Raw genomic sequence first — 15,243 nt, forward strand, 5'->3', positions numbered from 1 at the left:
CCTAAGGACTTAACCAAGGCGTTCTTCTCATCTAGCTCCGACCTAAGCGTGGGACAAAGCTTGCAAGCACCAAGCAGAACTGGCCTAGACTTCATCTCTTCTAGCTCGCACACAACAGTAGCAAACTTGGACTGCAACGAAGCTAGATCGGACTTAAAGATAGGACACTCATCACATTCAAGCACATTGCTAACAATAGGAGCGTTCTTAACCAGTTCTAGTTCATGCTTGGCCTTAGCGAGCTCATGAGACACGTCAGCAAGCGAGGTCTTAGCAACATCTAAGTTCGCAACGTTCTCATCATGCTTGGCACGGAGAGCAACAAGATCGTTCATGTGAGATATACAGCCAGCGCACTTATCCTCACCAATTTTCTCCCTAGCACAAGCCAGCTCAGCCCTAAGCTTTCTACGCTCTCTAGCTGCTTCCTTAAGCAGCCTTTTCCGGTTGTCGAGAGCGGTGTACAACTCCCGAACTTCTGTATCTAGCAGGTCAATCGTGGAGTTTACCTCTGAATCACTCTCGGATCCAGGAGAAGAGTCGGCGTGCGTCGGTGTAGCATGTCCACCTGAAGACGCACGAGCACCATCGGCTTCACCCGCCATGGTGCAGAAGCCCTTGCACCGACCGGCCGCCAAGCAAAGGCCGATGAAGCCGGTGGCTTCCTTGTCCTGCTTCTTCTTCTTCTTCTTATCGTCGTCGTCGGAGGTCGGTGAAGAAGAGCGGTTGGTGTCGGAGCTCTTGTCGAGGTCGCTGAGCTGCGCCATAAAAGCCTTCTCCTGCTTCTTGGCCTTATACTGGAAGCGCTTCTTGAGAGATTCCTTGTCGAAGCGTCCTCCCCGGTCACGACTTCGGTGCTTGTGGCGCCGACGCTCCTTGTTGGAGCCTCCCTCTTCGCGGTCGCGGTGGCGGTAGTAGTCGAAGTGGTTGTTCTGGCCACCACCGGACTTCTTGGGGCAATCGGCGATGAAGTGGTTCAAATCGCCGCAGTTGTAGCACCCGGGGTTCTTCTTCCTCTGCCTGTTGTGGTAGACGTGCTGGAACTTGCTGATGAGGAGGCACAAGCCGTCGTCGCCCAATGTCTCCAGCTGCTCATTTGTAACAGAAGGCAAAGAGGCAAGAGAAAAGCCAAGAGCAGAGTTAGCGTTAGAGCTCGATCCACCTGGGCCAGTCACAAGAGCGATGCTCTTGGAAGGAGGGGCACCATTGAACTTGGCTCGTGTCTGGTTATCCACCTCTGTGGCCTTGAGCTTGCCGAAAAGCTTGTTCACGGTCAGAGTCTCATAGCCAGCAGACTCAATGATCGTGTTCACCTTAAGATCTCACACCGAGCGGTCAAGTGCGTAGAGCAACTTGAGGGCCTTCTCGTGCTCTGTGTACTCAAGGGCATCAGCAGATCTGTTCGCATTGACTTTGTTCACAATCGATTGAAACCGACTGAACATCAAGTCAATGCTCTCACCCGGCTCCTGTGTGAAGTTCTCATATTCACGCCGGTGAGTCTCGTACAGCCTGGACTTGACCTGAGGTGTGCCCTCGTGGTAGTTCTCAAGGCACGTCCAAATCTTGTGGGCTTCCTGAAAACCCTGGACGCGTGAGAACTCTGCACAAGAAACGCCAGCGAACAAGGCCTTGACAGCCTTGGCGTTAGCCTCATGCTCAGTCACTTGAAGAGGAGTGACCCGAGCGGCAAGCACCACGTAAGCCTGGTTCTTGGTAATATCCCAGACCTCGGCTCTCATGCTCTGCAAGAAGGCTCTCATGCGAGCCTTCTAGTAGGCATAGTCCTCGCCGAAAAACACCAGGATCTTCCCAAGACTCGCCATGGTCGCCAAGTGGTTTTCGAACCGATTAAGGTACTGAAAATCTCAACCAAGCTCTGATACCAATTAAGGGACCGAAACTGGCGACCAGAGGGGGGTTGAATGGGAGCAGATCAAAATTTCTCTCGAAATTAATCCATCGGCCTATATCCCAAAATCACCACGAGCCCTCAAAAGTTCTAGGTGAAGTTTGGAATAGCTATGGAAGAGCTAAACCAACACAAAACACCCCTAGAACGTGCGAGAGAAAACACGGAAGCGAACGAGAAAATCTACAGACCTGGCAGACTCGGACCGGTCAGACCGCTCTCTCCAACCGGTCAGACCGGTTGGGCTGGAGTTCAAAAACCCAGACCGGTCAGACCGGTTTCAGAGACCGGTCAGACCGGTTGCACCCAGACAGATCGCAAACAATGCTTCAAACGCAAATCTCGAGCGAACGAAGTCCAAATCCAATAAAACTTGGAGGATAGCTTCGCATCTACCCCATGAACATATCCCCAAAAGATCTTTCCCAAAAGATTAACAGATCGTGAGAATTTAAGAAAATATCAAAGAGAATTGGGGTTTTCTCAAGAACCCAAAAATCCCAATTCGTGAGAACTCGAGATTCCAGCGGGTTTGGCACTAGGCTAGATAGATTAGAATCGTCACAACGAGTCCATCAAACCACGAATCGAAGAACTTGACTCCTCCAAACATAAAACACATCAAAAGAGGAGAAATCAAGTCCAAAACGCAAAGGGAAGGGGAGGACGAAAAGCTCTGCACACACAGGTGAATCTCAAAACAATTTCATTCGTAAATCACGGAGGAATTCACCTATACAAAGGCTAGAGCCGACCACACCATCATCCACCCTCTAGATTGAAGAGATTAGCTATAATCTAACCTCCCTTTGCGTTGGAGACCTTGGCCCTAACCTGGAGCAGGGGGAAGGGGGAAGGAAAAACCGAAAAGGACTCAAGAGACTCAAAACCCACGACCTGGAGAAGGGGCGACTTAAATACCCGGCTGCCGCGGCCAGACCGGTCAGACCGGTTCATGGGACCGGTCAGACCGGTCGGGTCTGCAGCAGCCCGCTGTACAGACTCAATCGTCGGCGGAGTTTCTTTCTTCGACTCGAAGTCTTTGCTGTGATGCCGCCACATTGACGAAGTTTCGGTCCGCGGTTTTCGAGGGTCCGCGAAATCCGGGTAGGTGGCCGGTTTTGAGAAAACCGTCAAAACTTTACGCGCGGGAAGATTCCCGCCTCCACGCCGTGGCCCTAGACGCCGTTCCTGCCTCGGCCTTCTGACGGCCCTAGACGCCACCCGACGCCCGTCACCTCCTCGCCCTCAACGAGACCCTAGACGCCGTCGACGCCCGTCGCCTCCGTCAGTCCCGAGACCGATGCCCGTGCCTCCACGACTTGGCGTCTTCAACCGCCGTCCGCCTCCTTGGTTTTGTGGCGCAAACCAAGAAATCCGTCTTCCGTCGCCGCTTGCACCCTCGATCCAGGAATGGACGCCACAGCTGCCACCCGGCCTGAGATCCTCAACGACAGCTCTCCGTCGACACTCGACGCCCGTGTACCTGCAATCCAAAGACCAAGCGCACGATCACACCGCACGGTTGACAATTCACTCATTACAGGTAAGACAGAGTACTCTCGTTCCTCAGACTCCATTCTTCTACCCGAATCCCCGCTACCTCTTATTGATCCTAACATTCTCGCCCGCTTGCCGGCATAGCTATAATACCTGCTCTCAAGGTTGGTGCTCCTGCAATGCCAGACAGTGAGACTGAGACACTGCGATCAAATCTGGCAGCTCCGGAATGCGATGCGAGCGTGACGTGATCACGTTTGAGACTTCCACTCGGAAAAGCAACAAGCCAACAACTGAGATGCCGTCGGCGCATCGATCCAAAACCAAACTCAACACCCCAGAGTCGTCGATCGACCACCGTCCACCATCATGTCCAGCGACACCGCGCCGCCAAACGTCGTGGAGGACCTGCACGGCGTCGTCCAGCTCTTCAGCGATGGCTCCGTCGTTCGCGGCGTCGAATCCGCCATCATGCCGGCGGGGCCGTTCCCGGACGTCCCGGGCGTCCAGTGGAAGGACGTCGTGTACGACGCGACGCGCGGCCTCAGGGCGCGCGTGTTCCGGCCGCCGGCGGCCGCCGCCGGCGAAGGCCGCAAGCTTCCCGTGCTCGTGTACTTCCACGGAGGCGGCTACTGCCTCCCCGAGTACGACCAGCCCGCGCTCCACTCCTGCTGCCAGCGCTTCGCCGCCGAGCGCCCCGCCGTGGTGCTCTCCGTCCAGTACCGCCGGGCGCCGGAGAACCGTCTCCCCGCGGCGGTCGAGGACGGCGCGGCGTTCCTGTCCTGGCTGCGCGCCCAGGCCGCCGCTCCCGGCGCGCCCGGCGCCGAGCCGTGGCTCGTGGAATCCGCCGACCTCGCGCGGACCTTCGTGACCGGCGTGTCGGCCGGCGCCAACCTGGCCCACCACGTCGTCGTCCGGATCGCCTCGGGGCAGCTCGTGCTCGACCCGGCGCGCGTCGCCGGGTACGTCCTGTTCTCCGCCTTCTTCGGCAGCGTCGAGCGCGTGGCGTCGGAGGCCCCTCCACCGCCGGACGTGTCGCTGACGGTGGAGACGACCGACAAATTCTGGCGCCTGGCGCTGCCGGTGGGCGCGACCAGGGACCACCCGCTGGCGAACCCGTTCGGCCCGGACAGCCCGACCCTGGAGCCGCTGCCGCTGCCGCCGGCGCTCGTCGTGGCGCTCGGGCGCGACGTGCTCCGCGGCCACATGCTGCGCTACGCGGCGAAGCTCGAGGAGATGGGAAAGGCCGTTGAGCTCGCCGAGTTCCCTGGGGAGCGGCATGGCTTCTCCAAAGGACCGTGGAGCGGGGCTACAGATGAGCTGATCCAGATCTTGAAGCGGTGCGTCCGTGCGTGCACAAATGACTGTGAATGAGGTGAACTGGGTCTTGAGTTGGTGAAAATGGTGTTGCTCTTCGTGTCTGCCATTCATCTTCAAATGTATCCTTGTAGTACACGTCTTCGTCGTTCTGTACTCCACAATGTGGGTTGAAGTTCGTTTTTATCTTTTTCCCCTCGTGTAATTTCTTTTGTGAGAAACATTGCAAAAGCATACGCGTACACATACGCACGCGCACACTCTCTACCTTTGAACGGCCCTGGGAGACTCTTATAGACACTCATCGTTGATGGACACGGCATTCTATTACTAAAAGAAATAACATCATTTTGGTGGAAGGACGCCTTGTACTCCCTCCATATTGTAAAGAAAGTTGTTTCAGACATCAACATGGTCTCTAAAAACAACTTTGACCACTATTTTTTTGCTATAAAAATTTATAAAATATAATTAATATATACTTTTATAAAAATATATTTCAAGATAAATTTACTTATATCGCTTTTATATTTCAAACTCAATTTAAAAGAATTATTTATCGTTAAAGTTTAAAATATTTAACTTAAGACATACTCAAAACGACTTTCTTTACAGTATAGAGGGAGTATGACGCAACACACGGCATCAATAAGGTCCACGTGTACAGGCCGTGTACTCCTCTTCAGCCCACCCGTTCGGCTCGGACAACCCCAACCTAGAGCTGGTGGCGCTGCCGCTGGTGCTCGTCGAGGCGCAACACGCTCCGCGACCTCGTGCTGCTCTACGCGGCTAGGCTAAAGGAGATGGGGAAGGCCGTGGACAAGGTTTACCATACCGGTAAGGGAAACAAATTGGAGGTCACTAAGAAACATGTATATCATATTTGTCGAAAAATTGTTGGATGTGCTATTTTTTTTTAGATGAAATTTAAAAGAAAAAGTCCCTCAGTTTGTACAGAAAATAACCTAGATTATTTCCAAACAATCTAACAGCAAAAATAAGATATAACATTTCGTAGAAATGAGAAATATGGCTTTCTTGCAGCAAATATTGCACACAACGGTGTTCACTCCCAAATATTACAGTCTCCATCATCCATAGTTCCTACAATTCCTACAAGAGTCCATGGTCCTAAATATTACAAGCACATGAAAAGACAAAGAAAAGCTCAAAACCGGTCAAATAGCAGTACATTGTTCAAAATATTACAAGTATTGTCCAAAATAGTACAAGTAATTAAGGACATGAACCAAAACATGGCTTTGTATCCCCAAAATCTGGTCACTAAATCACTCCATATTTCATAGTGCATGGATGCTCGAATCACTGCAATAATTATAAAATAGTAAATTGTTATGTCACACAACCTCGATTGACTGAAAGACATTGGAGGCACTGATCTACTGCCTTACAGACCCATGCTTATAATTGTAAATTGCAAACAAACTGAAAAGTCCTTTCAGTCCCAATTACTACTGCCTAACAGGTGCAGAATACAACAAAGACCATTGGCAAAGTTTTAAGCAAAACAATGTTGCAGCAAGCTATATTGAAAAAAATGAGAAACACAAATATAGTATGTTAGATTTAAGGGCAAAATATTTATCCGACCTTCAGTACAAGTTCCTGACACAATGTTTCATCAGCCTTGTTAATCTCGGACATAGAGAGACTGGCTGGTCCTCTCCAGCTGATAAGAGAATAGAAATTAATCAATACTGGACCAAAATTTCCCATAGCAAGTTGATCAACTACTAGTACCAGGAACATTACCTCCTTCTTGGGCTCCAGAGCCTCTCCCTCTCCAAGTTCAGTTGCATTACCATCACCTTTAATAAAAATTAATATTTCAACAAAGGTACATGATATAATATGCAGAATCCAATCAAAAAATTAAACTCACCATTGCCTTCACTGTCATCAGAACTACTCTACCCTTACTCAGCATAAACAGGGCTACCTTGTTGATCCGATTCTGATTCAAAATCAAGAAAATATCTTCTTTAAATCCCCTAACTCAACATAAAATGGGCAACACTGATGATGAGCCGGCGACGGCTTTGCTTTTGTGGCGGTGTGCATCTCGCTCCTTTAGAGTGGAAGCAACAACTTCAGTATGATGCAAAGGATGCGCCAGCACATCCTCCTCTCCCTCCATCGTCATCACCCCACGGCGCCCGACACCACCGGTCTCGAAGGCAACAGGCATGTCGCAGCAAGCATTTTGTGGGATTGGGGTTGTGGCGGGTGGCAGCAGCGGGCAGCGGCTCCGTGCATCATGGGCAAGTGAGCGAGGAAGGAGGTGGAGGAAACAACGAGTAGCGACTGCACCTCGAGCGTCTTTGCGCAGGAGAGGCGGTACGGTGTGTGGCGATAGCGACCAAAGGAGGAATGGGGTGCATGCACTTAGTGCTGTTGCCGCCATGGCTGTGCAGAACTGGAGATGGGAGTGGAACATGGATCAGGTTTAGGGGTAGGAGGCGGCGGGGTGGCCTGGTTTTGGGCCAGGCCAATTTGGTTTGGGCGCGGGGATTCAAAATGGCCGAAAAATTTAGGCGGTAAGAGAAAAAAGGGCCTCACCGAGGTGATTATCGATTTTTCTCAGAAAATTCTCGGCAAGATTTTTCCTTGCGTGGAGCTCGCCGAGTTCAAGGGGGAGCGGCATGGTTTCTCCATCTTGCGGTGGGGCGAGGCGAACGTTATCCGAATCTTGAAGCGTTTTGTAGGCCACATGAAGTGAACTGGTGATAATAATAATGATTTATAGTGGTTGTCGCTCTACTATTCTTGTTTGGTTTTACTCGTTATTCACAAATCTTGTTGTTGTGTTCTCTTAGTTGATACTAGTTGGCATGTCGACGATTACAGATTTGGGTTAAAGATGATGTGTGATGGAAGTTAGTGGTTGTCGCTCTACCATTTTTGTTTGGTTTTACTCGTTATTCACAAATCATGTTGTTGTTGTTGTTGTTGTTGTGTTCCCTTAGTTAACACTAGTTGGCATGTCGACGATTTGGGTTAAAGATTTTGTGTGATGGAATGTTCTTATGAAACCGGACATGATACTTGATATTGAGAAAAGATGTTTGTGGTGACTTTGATCTCTCTATCGTGAATCTAGAGATAAGGTTACGTGCCTGTATTCATAAATTTTGAGAATGCGTGCATATTTATATTTTAATTGTGTTTGAGAGTAAAAGAATCCAGGCTGTTGTGGGCTTGTGGCTGTGAAACAAAAGTGACGGACCTCACAACACAACCACATCAAAAATGGTGACAAGTCGCGGTCAGTTTGAGTGTGACGTGAGCGCGCAGCAAGAACCTTCATACATGGCGTGCCTCACTAAGTGACGTGAGTTTTCCATGTAGAAAAACCATCTGGCCCGTTTGGTTGCGCGATGTAAAATTTTTGAAAAGACATCTTTCTATATTTGAAGTACTAAATATAGATTAATCATAAAAATAATTACAGAACTCGTCTGTAAATCGCGAGATGAATCTAATGAGCCTAATTAATCTGTCATTAGAGGTTGTTTACTATAGCATTACTGTAGCAATTTAGCGTCTGATTACAGCCTAATTAGGTTCATTAGATTCGTCTCGCCATTTACAGATAGCAGTCGCAATGTGTTTTTTATTTTGTCTAGATTTAAGTCTTCATGCAAGTGCCGGAAATTTTTTTTGGAATTTTGATTTTTGTAACTGAACACGGGCCTGGTATACTCCGTGGAGCCTAGGTCCAGCTCTGCAAATCGTCAGTTCGCGGCAAGCTGCAAGCAGTCTGCATCCTCGACAGACGATCATCAATTCACCAGCATCACCATGTCCGGCGGCGAAGCGCAGCGCGTCGTGGAAGACTTCTTCGGCGTCATCCGTCTCTTCGGCGAGGGCTCCGTCGTCCGTGGCGACGAATCGGCGGCCATCATGCCGGCAGGGCCGTTCCCGGACGTCCCGGGCGTCCAGTGGAAGGACGCCGTGTACGACGCGGCTCGAGGCCTCAAGGTTCGCGTGTACAGGCCACACGCCACCGCCGGCAACGATGGTAAGCTCCCCGTGCTCGTGTACTTCCACGGAGGCGGCTACTGCATCGGCGCCTACGACCAGCCCATGTTCCACTCCTGCTGCCAGCGCTTCGCCGCCGAGCTCCCCGCCGTCGTGCTCTCCGTCCAGTACCGCCTCGCCCCCGAGCACCGCCTCCCCGCGGCCGTCCGGTGCTCCCCGCGGCCGTCGAGGACGCCGCGACGTTCTTCTCCTGGCTTCGTGCGCAGGCCACACTGGGCGCTGGCGCCGAGCCGTGGCTCGCCGAATCAGCCGACTTCTCCCGGACGTTCGTGTCCGGCGTGTCGGCCGGCGCGAACCTGGCCCACCATGCCGTGGTCCGGATCGCCGCCGGGCAGATCGTGCCCGGCCCGGTGCGCGTCGCCGGGTACGTCCTCTTCTCCGCGTTCTTCGGCAGCAACGAACGCACGGCGACGGAGTCTGATCCCCCGGCCGGCGCGTCCCTGACGGTGGAGATGTCCGACCAGCTCTGGCGCATGGCGCTGCCGGCGGGGGCCACCAGGGACCATCCGCTGGCGAACCCGTTCGCGCCGGGCGGCGCGAGCCTGGAGCCGCTGCCGCTGCCGCCGGCGCTCGTCGTGGCGCCTGGCCGCGACGTGCTGTGTGGCCACGTGCTGCGCTACGCCGCGAGGCTGAAGGAGATGGGGAAGGCCGTTGAGCTCGCCGAGTTCGTGGGGGAGCGGCATGGCTTCTCTGTCGGACAGCGGAGCGAGGCGACGGAGGAGTTGATGGGAATGTTGAAGCGGTTCGTGCACAAATGACAGAATGAGGTGAACTGAGTCTTGAGCTGGTGACATGGTGTTAGTCTTTGTCTGCCATTCATCTTCAGATGTATCCTTCTAGTATTCATGTCGGCAACGTATCCTACGGAAACCAACTAGCCTGTGAAAACGATAGAAACTCGAATCTGGGTCTTTGGATGAGCATCCAATGAATGGGACTGGAGGTGGGACAAATTTGCATATAACCTCCCATAGTTATCCCACTTAATCGTGTATTATGCAAATAAACCCCCTCATACCAAGCGCCGCGCCCTCCGCCCTGCCTTGGGATTCCGGCGACGTTGTGAATTCCTGCTGTTCGTGCTCGAAAGACTGCACTGCTGTTCGTGCGGAATCCTCGAAAGACTGCAACGCTGCCGCCCTTTCGTATCCTTGACGCCCTCCGCCCTGCCCTGGGACTCGCTGATGATGCCACCCAGTGAAACGCCGCCGCCGCCGCAGCCGCAGGGTGACTCGCCGGTGCCGTCGCCGATGGAGTCTGCCGACGGTGTGGATTCCGGCGTGCACGTATTCGAGGAGGAGGACGGCGATGGCCACCGCGGGATCAACCTAGGACTACCTGCTGTTCGTGTGTCAGCCCAAAACCGGGAGAGTTGGCCCAACCGGGCGCACACCCTGGAGGAAGTCCTTCTGCACCCCAAAAGCTAGCCCAAGAGGTGAGAGACTCTCTCCACTTTTATGTTGGTTCAACTCCCCCCCACACAACCAATGTGGGATTAATCCCAACAATCTCCCCCTCACACATTGGTGCCCCTAAGCACTGACTGGACCCACACCACAGTCCACCAGTGGCCGGCTCCACACACGAGCACATATGGGCCTTACACCCGCAGTCCACCACTGACCGGACCGACACACGAGCACACACGGGCCTCACACCCACGGTCCACTGGGGTTCGGACCTACACCACCCAAGTGTGCACGGGCACAGGAGATTGCGGACCCAGCTCTGATACCAATTATTGGCGCTGCCCTGGAACACACATTCCACGCTCACGCACTCTCCCTTGCTCGCTCTAGCTCTCACACGCACCAGCAGACCAAGGAAGAAGATGAACAGTAGACACAAGAAAACTGGCGACGAACGCCCCGGCGACAACTCGCCTGTATGTTGGCCTTTGATTGAAACTGAAAAACAACTACAGCAACAAGTCACGGAGGAGCACTGGGCTACAAATAGGCCAAGGACACTCGGAGCCAACCTCCACGTCCTAGCTTCACGCCACGATCTGCAGGTCCCGCTCGGCGTCGTCGTGAGCCCGTTGCTCGCCCGAACGACGCGGCCTCTCCTATGCAGATCGTGCGCCACGCACACCTCCTCCTCCTATGACTCGAACGACGCAGCAGCTTGCAGCGGAGCCATCTCACGCACGCACTGCTCCGGACCTGTGGACGCGGCTCTGCACGTCCACGACTCGACACTTCTGCAGCAACTCTGCTGGTCTACGCACGTTCACGCATCCGCGACGCGCACAAACACTGATGACTAACTCAAGCACGCCAGGAACACACCCATGGTGCGACACACATGCACATGTTAAGATTATTGCTAACAATCACCCCCCTAAGCTTGACATGGTGACTCGACCCAACTGACAGCAACGTCGGCTCCTCGTCGGCGTCCGCCAACAGCGCCTTGCCGTCCCGTGCCTTGGGGCAATGCTTGGCGATGTGGCCGCACTCGCCGCAGTTGAAGCACCTCCCTCGGTTGCGGCGCCCCGAACGCCCGCTTGCCCCCGAGCACGTGCTGTTGCGGTCATCCTCGTCACGATTGCCTCCATGGCCGCTGCCGCCGCCGCGCGCCTGCTCCTTGCCGCCGCGCTGGCGCCGACGCGCCTCCCACTGCTCCTCGGTGAGGAGTAGCTGCTGGACGCCCTTCTCGATGCCGTCCGCGGCTTCCTCAGCGTCGGCGTCCTCCGCCACGCGCAGCCGGCCGATAAGCTCCTCCACTGACATCTTGTTGAGGTCGGAGTGCATCTCGATCGACACCGCTACCTGCTTGTACCTCTTTCGGACCACGCGCAGCATCTTCTTCACCACGTGGCTGTCCTCCATCTCCTTGCCAAGCTCGCCTAGCTTGTCGACGAGCCCGATGACGCGCATCGCGAAGTTGTCGACGGACTCCCTGTCACGGAGCGTGATGTTCTCGAACTCCATCATGAGCCGCTGCACGACCGAAGACTTCACGCGATTGTCGCCAACCCTCATCTCCTTCAAGGCCGCCCATGCTTCCTTCGCGGACTTCTTCTTGGCGAGGTGAGACTTCATGTCCGGCGGCACCCCGCGCAGGATGGCGGCCAACGCCCGCCGATCCTTGGCACGGTCCTTGCACTCCACCTCCACGGCATCCCAGAGTTCCAACGCCTCGAGGTTCACCTGCGTGACCAAAGACCACTCGTGGTAGTTGGTCCTCGTCAGATGCGGCACCTCGACAACGCCGGGGTTGGAGACGATGCGCTCCACGATGACCTCGCGTGCGCCGCTGCCGCTGCCGTCGAACTTCGGCCTCTTGGGCGAAGAAGGACACGGGGGACTGCTATCACCAGCCATGACTTCCTCCGGGCTTCACCGGCTCTGATGCCAATTGTCGGCCCAAAACCGGGAGAGTTGGCTCAACCGGGCTCACACCCTGGAGGAAGTTCTTCTACACCCCAAAAGCTAGCCCAAGAGGTGAGAGACTCCCTCCACTTTTATGTTGGTTCAACTCTCCCCCCACAACCAATGTGGGACTAATCCCAACAATCTCCCCCTCACACATTGGTGCCCCTAAGCACTGACTGGACCCACACCACAGTCCACTAGTGACCGGCTCCACACACGAGCACATATGGGCCTTACACCCGCAGTCCACCACTGAACGGCCCGACACACGAGCACACACGGGCCTCACACCCACGGTCCACTGGGGTTCGGACCTACACCACCCAAGTGTGCACGGGCCCAGGAGATTGCGGACCCAGCTCTGATACCAATTGTTGGCGCTGCCCTGGAACACGCGTTCCACGCTCACGCACTCTCCCTTGTTCGCTCTAGCTCTCACACGCGCCAGCAGACCAAGGAAGAAGATGAACAGTAGACACAAGAAAACTGGTGACGAACGCCCCGGCGATAACTCGCCTGTATGTTGGCCTTTGATTGAAACTGAAAAACAACTCCGGCAACAAGTCACGGAGGAGCACTGGGCTACAAATAGGCCAAGGACACTCGGAGCCAACCTCCACCACGTCCTAGCTTCACGCCACGATCCGCAGGTCCCGCTCGGCGTCGTCGTGAGCCCGTTGCTCGCCCGAACGACGCGGCCTCTCCTATGCAGATCGTGCGCCACGCACACCTCCTCCTCCTATGACTCAAACGACGCAGCAGCTTGCGTCGGAGCCATCTCGCGCACGCACTGCTCCGGACCTGTGTACGCGGCTCTGCATGTCCACGACTCGACACTTCTGCAGCAACTCTGCTGGTCTACGCACGTTCACGCATCCGCGACGCGCACACACACTGATGACTGACTCAAGCACGCCAGGAACACACCCATGGTGCGACACACAGCACATGTCAAGATTATTGCTAACATCGTGCTCCTCCATCGCCTGTACTTAAATGATTATTATCAGAGCTACGTGCTCTTTCGCATGTTGTTAACTGATCACGGCCATGAATATTTGCCTCTTTGTTCTTTATGCAGGAGTTCTTAGTTAAAAATTCTACCAGTGCTACACCTTTTTTTATTAGTTCTTGTTGCACATTGTCAGGAATTATTAGGGCCAATTTTCTACCAGTGCTAATTTTCTTCCATTAACTGTTGGGCCATCCAAATTATGTTCTAGTCTGATGTACAGAAACAGGTATAGAGTTAATTCTAAACGGAAAAGCCATCGCACAGTGATGCTGTTATTCTTGAGATCATCAGGTTCCAACATTGGCAATGCCATCACTCAATCATTCTGGTATGTGTGATGCAAAGTGAGAGGGTCCAACATGGAAACTGGATGCTTTATATACATTGCACATTTAGTGAAATAGCAGAATATGCAGAGACATCAGACATTTTTCAGTGATCCTACAAAATCATGTACACTATATCTGCACAAATGGCAAAATCATATACAATATATGCACAATTGACTAGAACTAGAAGAAGCATTCCCTCAACGCAACACAGGCCTAGAGCAGCTAGCTCATGTGCCGCTCGATTACAAGCACGAGGAACATGCATACAACTGAAGCTAAATAGTTTAGCTGCCACCAGATCCTTCATCTCATCAATCAGCCCAGCAGACAGCGAACTGGAATGAGAATCCACCATGATGGCTTGGACATTTACACGCTTGGACTTGGTTATCTGAATGGCATGCCTATCTGAATATCTGCACTGTCATCTCTGTGGTGCTCGGCACCGGCGGCATCTTTACACCAACGACGGTGCCGGGGGCATCTCCACGCACCGCACCTTCTCTTGACCGCACGCGCGACGGTGCCGGGGGGGCCGTCGCCGGAGAAAACGGCGCCGGCGACTTGCGTGCGGGCGGGCGACTGGCAACTCACGAAGGGTCGGCGGCGCAGCGAGAAACAAAGGGGCAGCGAAACTGGGCGACAAGTAGGAGGGCGTCGGCGCCAGCGACTTGCGTGCGGGCGGGCGACTGGCAACTCGCGAAGGGTCGGCGGCGCAGCGAGAAACAAAGGGGCAGATGGCGTCGGGCTCCAGCGCGGCCAAGCGACGAAACTGGGCGACAAGTAGGAGGGCGTCGCGGCGAGAAATAAAGGAGCAGACGCGGCGTCGAGGCTTGGGATGGGCGGCGGCGGCGCAGTCTTTCGAGGATACGAAACGAACGGCGGCATGTCCCAGGGCTGGATGCGGGCGAATCCCAGGCAGGACGCGGCGCTTGGTATGAGGGGTCTATTTGCATAATACGCAATTAAGTGGGATAATTGCGGGAGGTTATATGCAAATTTGTCCCACCTCCAGCTCCATCCATCGGATGCCCATCCAAAGACCCAGATTCGAGTTTCTATAGTTTGCACAAGCTAGTTGGTTTCCATAGGATACGTTGCCAGGCGTTCTGTACTCTAGGTAAATGTGTTAGTCTTTGTAAATCGAGTGTAGTTCAGCTAGTAAGGTTTTTTGTGGTGGAATCTATCTGTTTAACCTCAAATTCTAGACTCGACATAAGTGTTTGTATTTTTCGAAATTTATTTTAGAATTTAACTGGTGCCATTCTTATATTGGTAGGTGACGTACCCATCGACAGCGAGACTTACATCAATCTTGAGGATCTGCCGGCTTAGTTTCTCGGAGGTGCTCATAAAGATAGGAGGGTTTTCTTTATCGGCCGATATCGGCTGAAAATTCCGATATTTCCCTTTTATCCCTAGGGTCCGATAAAATTTGATATCTCCTATTTATCCTGCTTCTACACAGACAGCTCAAATCCACCCGCGCGATGATCCTATACTTATAGTATTCTATTCTTACTTTATTTGTAAACAAGGGATGCTTAATAGCTTAGAAATAGTTTCAAGTCAAATTCTACAATATTTTTCAAATATTTTGAATTTTTTTTGAATTTGGTCCGATAATTCCGATATATCTTATTTATCCTATTTCTCTATGACCTCCGATAAATTTTAAATTCTGATAACGAAAACCTTGGATAGGATTGCGTGCGTGTATACATA

General features: G+C 53.2%; 1 protein-coding gene and 1 pseudogene across 1 annotated transcript; both read left to right on the forward strand.

The window, feature by feature from the left end:
* The first annotated feature begins 3,571 nt into the window (after window positions 1–3,571).
* LOC120676116 (probable carboxylesterase 15) lies at window positions 3,572–4,914 on the forward strand. Its single transcript, XM_039957337.1, has one exon. The coding sequence runs from the start codon at window positions 3,782–3,784 to the stop codon at window positions 4,784–4,786; it is 1,005 nt and encodes a 334-aa protein (XP_039813271.1). The 5' UTR covers window positions 3,572–3,781; the 3' UTR covers window positions 4,787–4,914.
* A 3,535-nt stretch (window positions 4,915–8,449) lies between these two features.
* Window positions 8,450–15,095, forward strand: LOC120671878 (annotated as a pseudogene).
* Window positions 15,096–15,243: the final 148 nt, after the last annotated feature.

This window comes from Panicum virgatum, chromosome 5N (assembly GCF_016808335.1).
Source record: "Panicum virgatum strain AP13 chromosome 5N, P.virgatum_v5, whole genome shotgun sequence".
In the NCBI taxonomy this organism is placed as follows: Eukaryota; Viridiplantae; Streptophyta; class Magnoliopsida; order Poales; family Poaceae; genus Panicum; species Panicum virgatum.